This window comes from Manduca sexta, chromosome 21 (genome assembly GCF_014839805.1).
Source record: "Manduca sexta isolate Smith_Timp_Sample1 chromosome 21, JHU_Msex_v1.0, whole genome shotgun sequence".
Taxonomy (NCBI): domain Eukaryota; kingdom Metazoa; phylum Arthropoda; class Insecta; order Lepidoptera; family Sphingidae; genus Manduca; species Manduca sexta.
The window spans coordinates 15,057,132-15,065,801 of NC_051135.1; the positions used below are offsets into that span (position 1 = coordinate 15,057,132).

Genomic DNA, 8,670 nt, shown 5'->3' on the forward strand with positions numbered 1-8,670 from the left:
AATATATAGCGAGACTTTTATAACGGAAAACTTTAGCCTGAAAAACTTTATAACGCGGGCGGAGCCGCGAGCAAAAGCTAGTGATATGATAGAGGGCGAGCCTACTCCCGGAAGGCACAAATTCCAGACTCCGGGCTGATACTGAGCAGAAAAACACAAATATCACTTTGCCCGATCCGAGATTCGAACCCAGGACCTCAGTGCGATGTCGTATCGCACATCCAGTACAATTACGCCACCGAGGGCATTCTAAATATTCAATGTAATCAATTAAAAGTGCAGATGAAAAATTATGCGAAACATAGGCATAGTACACATCAAATGGACCAATCACGAGTGTGCTCACGACTCGTGCCTCTACCTGTCCAAGGTATAACTCCTCTAAAAAATATTGTTAATTCCACCCTGCTGCGAAATTAAGTAGATACTATATTCCTACCTTAACCCTATTGTCGAAGGCCTTGGTGGCGATCTGCGGGTGGTCGGCCATCATGGCCTTGCTGGAGGGGTAGAGCGCGACGGCGTTGTTGAAGGCCTCGAGCAGCGAGTACACGTCGCGCATCGCGGCGCCGATCGCCTCCGAGCACTGCTGGCAGTCGAACTCCAGGCAGCCCGCGTTTTGGTCTTCAGCTGGGGACAAACTTTACCATGTTTAGATTGAAGGTGTAGTTGTGACGTGTGCTCAGAAATGCATCATGCTATGTCTTTTTTTCATCTATTGTATGTTTGCATAATATAATGTTAACTATAAAGGTAAATAAGAGGTAAACTGACCTGCACATTTGTCTTCATCAATAAGATCGTCATGGTGTCCCATGAAGTGCAGTTTTGATTCACTTTGACAAGGGTTTGTGTTCACGAATCTGCAAAAAAATAATTATGGATTAGTCTTTGGATATGGCCTGTCAGGGTTCTGTCACGCCATCTCTAATTTACTCATAAAAAATACAGTATTATCAAATTAACTATAACAAAAAATACCAACAGCATAATACATATATTAACAAGTTTTGACATCATATCTCATTTCATCCTTTTTGTTTGTGGGCGGCGTTAATCCATCATTGAGTGCCTCACGTTGTCTGATTTCCTTTTTTTACTACTAAAAAAATTTCTGCTCAGTTGAGTATACATTGAACTCATAAAGTTTGAAATCTCATACATTTTCGAAGACCATGCACCTAAAACCGGATTGAAAAACAACACTCACAGCAAACTTACTGGTATTCCATAATATTGTTGATGAGCGCCGGCACCAGCTTCCTCTCGCTGCACAGGTACATGTCCTGCTGGGCCAGGGTCCTGCCTGAACATCGAGCCTGCAGCTCCAGCCAGATAAGGTCTTTGAGCTCATTCTGCCAAACCTTCTCTTCTCGGCTGATCTGTGGAAACAGCACACCATTATTCCAACTTCTGCCCACGCTTTTTTATCCCCCGAAGGAATAAACATATTTGCTGGTGTTAGGATATATTTTATATCCACAAGGTGTTAAAACCGTCCACAGTGGCCATCGTAATTGTGTCTCGTTCCGAGATCAGCATAATCCAACAGGCCGGCATAATTGTGTTGACTGCTGAGGGGTAATCATTTCTCGTCAGTCGACATTCTATTGGAGCCCACTTCACTTACCGTCAGATGCAGTTGGGATCACTTGGCTGTGACGGTATAAGAAAAGAGAGACGCAAATAGTGCACTCACTTTCCGCGCCGTAATTACGTCTTGTGGCATGATACGAATAAATTCTAGATTCCCGACTGATATTCAACAGAAAAACTCAATCACATTTTACCCGACCAGGGGATCGAACCAAAGACTTCCACATCGTAAGTAGTTTCGTCCCATGTGGAAATCGTATACAAAACTAACAAGTCATGGATGCCATTATAAACCAATTTAGATGGTGCAATAAAACAAAATATAACTCGATAAAACACAAATATTTGATAAGTTAACAACTAATATTTTGACTATTCGTTCTGAATTAGTCATTATGATAGATTAAGAATGTATGTCGGCCTAACAACCGGATGCAAGTAAATAACATTTTTTTTTACACTTACTTTATCTTATCTAATAAATTCCACACGCTTATATACCACGTAAAAAACACATTTTGTTTTTACCACATTCTAAAAATACCCCACTTCCTATTCTTATTATAGTCTACACGGATGTTGTTATAATATTAAACTTTAAGGCTGCGCCAGCGCATTAAAACAGTGCAGTGACCTTTTATTGCAAAACATAACACCATTTGCAAACTGTTATTTGACAGCATTGACAAAGCCATGGATGACGGTTACCACTTTCCATCAGGTGGACCGTTAGCTTGTCTCCCTTCCGATCTTCCCAGATATCATATTACTAAAAATTAAGAGTGCACTCACAGTCCTCTTACACCCTCTGTCGATATTGCCCATGTTGATGAGCATGCAGAAGGTGTTGTGGAAGTTGACGCGGTCCTCGGGCAGCTCCTTGTCCCGGTCCGGTCTTCGCTCTTCCACCTCCGCCTCCAGCGCATCCGGGACCACGGATTTCGGCCGGGATGTGAGCGACATGAACCGGCTGCATGATTCAACCTGGATAGAGACTTATTAGCTGACTCTTACGCAGTAGAATCCTCTGAATATTATACTAGTGGTAATAATGTAATTTATTTTAAAATAAGATAACACGTACAATGTATATATTTATTGATGTAAGCAGTACAAATAAGTTGTGTCTACCTACTTGCGGAGAAATACAGAATTTGTATTTTTGTTGTAATTGTGCAACTTCTATTGGCAAATAAACAAATCAGTACATCATGGAAATGTTTATGCAATGTAGGCTGATACTTAACTAGATAGTGTAGCTACTGGACGTAATAAGCCCTTAACATTTCATGTCTTAGGGTGACGGGCGCAAGTGGAATACCAAACAATACTTTGTAATTCACAGTATTCGATGATATTTCTACTGATTTGGGCAGTCGTGCGCTATCCATCAGATGCACGGCAAAAGCTTGTCCTGATTCAAAGCAATAAAAGTTTCTACACTTCGAATAGGACTTACCAGAGTAGCCACGGCTGGTGCAGCAGGTGGGGTTTCCTTTATCTCGCGCTGGCTGGAGTCCTGCTGCTTCCAGTCTCGCTCCTTGGACCGTATCAGCTTCAAGCTGGCCCTTTTCTTCAGACGCTCTGCCACTGATGAGGAAAAAGCCACTTTTAATTTATCAATTTATATGCCTCTTCAGATATTAGCTAGTGGTAGAATATATTTGATATAGTGACCAACATACACAAGGTATTCAAACCCGCCATAACGCCCACGTAAGTGTGTCGCGTTCCGGGATCGGCCTGTGCTCCAACCGGCTCCAACAAGTCATAATTGTGTCGACTGCAGAGAGCATCTTATCAGTTTACGTTCTTTTGAACCCCACTCCACTTACCACCAGGTGCAGTGCGGCCGGGCCGTAAGGCACGGCTACCCCAGCATAACCGCTCAGTCACCCCCCACGAAGGCTGGGCGGTAGTAATAAGGGACTTTCTCCGCGAAAACAAAAAAAAAAAAAAAAGGTGCAGTGCGGCCATTTTGCCGTGCCAAACGATAAAAAGGAAGAAAAAATAGTAAAAACGGAAGGATCACATGTATCCTTATACAAAATATATCGTTGATTTGTTAATGGCACTGTAAGATACCATTTTATACCTCAAAACATCAATTTAATATATTTCCCTATTATAAGTTACATAAGGTATGTTTTTATAAATTTCCTAGAAGTACTTCTATACTATACCTGGAGGCGTCTGGGAAGGCGACGTGAAGTCCATTTGGTCCTTCCTCTCCCGAAACGTCCTCGTGGCTCCGACGCCGTAGCTCGTCATACCACAATCTATCAGGTTTCTGAAACAACGATCGTTATTTATTTACCCATTATTTTAGGAAACGATAAAAAAAATAAGTAGTCAGGCTCCCTAATATCACTATTATTTTTATTTTTGCATATTTTGTTTTGTTTTACTAATTGGCTGCCACATTATTGTTAATTATCATGGCAAACAACTATTTTTTTAATGGCATATTTTTCAAATTATTTATAGTAAATAAAAAAACCTACATCTTAGAGTTAATACTAAAAGAAGATAATAGTCTACCACGATATATCAATTGTTGTGCGGATAACAATTTTTATAAGCAAAAACCCATAAAACGGTCAGTGAATTCGATTTAAAAGTCTGCAGGTTATGTGGTGTCTGTTACGAGGTCTAGTGCTTGCGCGCACGATACCATACCGTTCTAAGGTCCCGGGTTCGACGCCCAGGTCGGGTAAAATGTATCAGAAGCTTAGTATCAGTCCGGAGACTTGAAGTTTGTACCGGATAAGGCAATAGGCTTGCCCTCTAACAGGCGAAAAGAGGATGCCCAAGTTACACTTCTGCCTACCCAATCGGGAATAAAAACTTTTTATGTGTGTTTTGTCTATGTTGCTATATATCTACAAATATGTTAAGGTTTAAAAAAGCTAATCCATCCCTGTTGTTGAAAGTTAAAAAACAAATTGCGCTGCCAGTCAGTAGCCTATGTCCTTTCTAGGGTATTAAACTATTTCTATACTAAATTTAACAAAAATCACTTTAGTAATTTTTAAGTTATCGCGTTCAGACGAACAGACGAGGGGTGGGATTTTTTTAAACATTCGTCGTTGTAATAACAATGCAATAAGCTCTCTCTTTATCTCAATAAAGAACCCCAATTTAGGAAATAAAATAAAAAAAAATATCATTATAATCGACACTTTTAAAATAGAATTACGGACAAATGAAGAATAGTTCAAATAAAACTTACAATTCTTTACCTACACTAGAAGTCTAGGACAGACCGAGTGGATTACATGAGAAACACCACCATCCTGAACGTGCACTAACCACACTGACCATGGAACACTAGTCCACATATCCATTAAACATATTTAGCATAATAAACAAACGAACAAACGAAACCACATACAAAGTTCTTCACACAAAAGTCTTGGACGTTAACGCGCCGGTATTTGACTTATAAGACTCGAAGCAAAGCCATCGAACAATGAAAAATGTTATATTTCAATCACCTACAAGCTAAAGTGGCGTAAACACGAAACTGCGAAAGATCTCTGTTTTTTTAACTCACTAACACTTGCGTACCAATTGGGCATGTATTTAGGGATATTTGAATATTTAAAAGTATTGAGCAGATGGCTGCGGCTAAATAAGTAACGTAGGTGGCACAAGTAACGCAGTGGTTGTGTTGCTAATCTGTAGCGTACATATCCCCGGCGAGCGCTGATTAGTCGGATGTGGTCTGGCGGAGGTTCTAGGAGTGTGTAAAGATGAAGAACAAGTTCAATCCCAGTACAGTCATGTTTCGAAGGTAAGAAATCTATATACTATTATATAAAGCTGAAGAGTTTGTTTGTTTGTTTGTTTGTTTGAAAGCGCTAATCTCAGGAACTATCGGTTCAAACTAAAAAAATCTTTTTGTGTTGGATAGCCCTTTGTTCGTGGAGTGCTATAGGCTATATATCATCACGCTATACCCAATAGGGGCGGAGCAGTAATGGCTAATCTCAGGAACTACCGGTTCGAACTGAAAAATTATTTTGGTGTGGGATAGCATTTTGTTCCTGGAGTGCTATAGGCTATATATCATCACGCTATGACCAATAGGAGCGGAGCAGTAATGAAACATTTTGCAAAAACGGGTAAAAATTTATTCGTTTTGAGAGCTTCTGTTGCGTGCACTGCGTAAACGGTTAAAGTTACACAACAATGATGTATGACGGGATTGTTCCTCTTAAAAAGTTCTACAAAAATATAATATAAAACAGTCTCCCGCTGCATCTGTCTGCCTGAACGTGTTAAACCCAAAAACTACCCAACGTATTAGGATACAATTTTGTATAGAGACAGTTTGAGACCCTGGGAAGAACATAGGCTCCCGAGAAAATATATAGCTTGACTTTATTAACGGAAAACTTTAGCCCGAAAATCTTTATAACGCGGGCGGAGCCGCGGACAAAAGCTAGTAAATGATAAAATCATAAGGTAGTGAGCAATTTGTGTTTCATTCTGCCAGTAAATGAAAACAACGTGAATAAAAACCTACAGAACAGAGAGATCTCCAAAAAGGATTTAGATCAGTATGACAGGGAAAATTCCGTGTTGTTTTATTAAAGAGGTTCTTGCATAAGCATAAAATACCGGACTAAAATTATCACCAAATTGTCTCCAATGAAACAATCGTAAATTAATGTATTAACATGATCTTAAACCTCATACCATTTCGTGTTCCAGTCTCGGATTTCCCGTGTAAGATGATACTTTTTTTCGCGGAAAAAAAACGTGTTGTCGCCACCACCACTTAGGGGGCAGGAGGGGGAATGGGTATATTGTTTTTACCAGTCTACACTCGGGAGTATAGCATCATCAGAGCGAGGGTTTGACCAAGCCTCTGACCCGGTATAAGCCACACCGGCATTTCAAGCAAAACCCGCGATGGCCATTTTTCGACGCATACGGGACGGCCCAGGGACTTTTATTTTCTTTTTGCACTGAGATAGCTGCTCTGAACAGTCATATAAATGATAACCCTAGAACGTGATTCGTTAGTATCCCTATATTTACATGTTACTTGCAACCCTGTCAAGTACAACGTGCAATGCCCCAATTAATGTAGTGTAAACAGTTCACAATAATCAGTATTTTTCGTTTTCATGTTTAGTCAAACAATGACTCAACGAGAGAAGCGATTGGCTCCAATCCGAATTAAATACACCGGACATTGCGCGGCTCGACATTCGTGATAACATTATCAACTCTCTAGATATTTCCTATTAATATCATTATTATCGACCATTTCTGACTAAAACGCTATCATCCAATAAAGATCGTTTTCTATATTATAATTTTTTTTATGGTAATACATCGATTTAATTCGATAATCAATTTAATTTTCATGCAGCTCGAGTTAGATTATTTGCCATTCTGCGCATGTCCCCCTTTCCCCGCGTTACTCATGCGCCGTAAAACTACGCAAGGAATGTACGAGGACGTATATGATCGATGGAGGGCTTCAAGTCTTTCCTAACAGAGATCCAGAAATTTCGGTTCCAACAGGCCGGCATAATTGTGTTTGACTGCCGAGGGGTAATCATCTCTCGTCAGTCGACACCCTATTGGACCCACTCCATTAACCATCAGGTAGGCACAGTTACATATTAAAACGCTAATTTTATCAATAAGAATAGAGTAGACGATATACATTCTCTTGCAATTGTTTACACAAATATGCTTTTAGCCAGAATATTACGATTACAGTAATAATATACGTGTATGCCGGAAACAGAGACAGCCGTTATCAGTGATAATTTTAGCGATTTAAAAATATATTACCAGATCGAATAAGCCTGTGGTAGTCGGATTGTCCGTAAACAATGGCACTCCACTGCACTGGTCACCCTGAGACTTGAGGCGTTGAGTCTCATAATCTCCATAATTACGCTGGCTACAATATTCCTCAAACCGGAACACAGCAGTGTTTGCGCTCTGATACTTAGCGGTGGAAATAGACGTTGCGGTGGTCCTATTACCAGAATTTTAAATTTTTAAGCACTGCGTGTCGCTACATTCTGTTCGTCAGACATTTAGTTTTAAGTCGTAATGCACGGTAATTACACTGGATCACTGATTACTGTGTTTATCAAAACAGACTAAAATAATGTCTGCAAAATTGTGGTCGGCGGCAGGATTAGATAATATTATACATAATATTAGCTCTGTTTTATGAACTGTGTCATTGTTGGGCACGAGTTTCCTCCTATTAATGAAAGGAATAAGTCCATTGCAGTCACGCTGGCCTAGTGCGGATTGGAAGATTTCACATACCCTCAAAGTGCTTATAGAGAATTTCTCAGATACGCAGATTTCCTCACGGTGTTTTCCTTTACCGTTAAAGCAAGCGATCATTCACAAACAATACACAGACAACTTTAGAAAAGTCAAAGGTTGGGTGTGAACCTGCGGACATTCGTTTCAGCAATCTGTTCCATACCCAATTAGGCTATCGCCGGTTTTAGAAATACTTTTATTAAATAATTTTATAACAAAGAGTATTCATAAACTCCATAAACTAAACATATCTAATACATACATTAATTATATTAAAGATCCTTAACTAGAGACACTACAACTTGCAAGTCACGATTAAACGAAATGAACAGTAAATACGCTCTAATACCTGCCAGCATATGCAAGCAGTCACAGACAGACGTATAACACCGCGCATTGAGGGTCAGCAAGTCTCAAATAGAAAGAATTATTAAGTCCACGAAGGCAGACGCTGTTTCTCACAGACATGGGCAAAGCCACTGTCCGCCATGTCAATTTTTCTTTCAACCACGTTTATCAAAGTTAAGGAGCTGAAAATATTAATGGAGATCCGCAGTCTAGCGAATACCGAAGCCAGCTCACGAATATAAAAATACCCAGAATTTAATTAGTTTTTACAGAACGCGATGGAATCTGCGAACCGGTAAAACACGATATTTTTTGTTAACGCTTCTCATTAAATAGATCAGTACCGTTATTTCCATTGAATTTGCATTTCGTTTTAATTTTAAGGCGTATGGTAGTTCTCTTGCCCGCATGAGT

The 8,670-nt window shown here is 39.8% G+C and overlaps 1 protein-coding gene across 1 annotated transcript in view; it reads right to left on the bottom strand.

Moving 5' to 3' along the window:
• The window catches only part of LOC115442227 (mitogen-activated protein kinase kinase kinase 4), a 65,909-nt gene that overhangs the window by 20,001 nt on the left and 37,238 nt on the right, over nucleotides 1-8,670 (bottom strand). The window contains exons 11-16 of the mRNA XM_037441171.1: nucleotides 3,780-3,886; nucleotides 3,056-3,186; nucleotides 2,389-2,580; nucleotides 1,222-1,382; nucleotides 775-863; nucleotides 440-630 (exon numbers count right to left, since the gene is read on the bottom strand). Coding sequence (XP_037297068.1) covers nucleotides 440-630; nucleotides 775-863; nucleotides 1,222-1,382; nucleotides 2,389-2,580; nucleotides 3,056-3,186; nucleotides 3,780-3,886 — 871 coding nt within the window. The remainder of the gene's footprint in view (nucleotides 1-439; nucleotides 631-774; nucleotides 864-1,221; nucleotides 1,383-2,388; nucleotides 2,581-3,055; nucleotides 3,187-3,779; nucleotides 3,887-8,670) is intronic.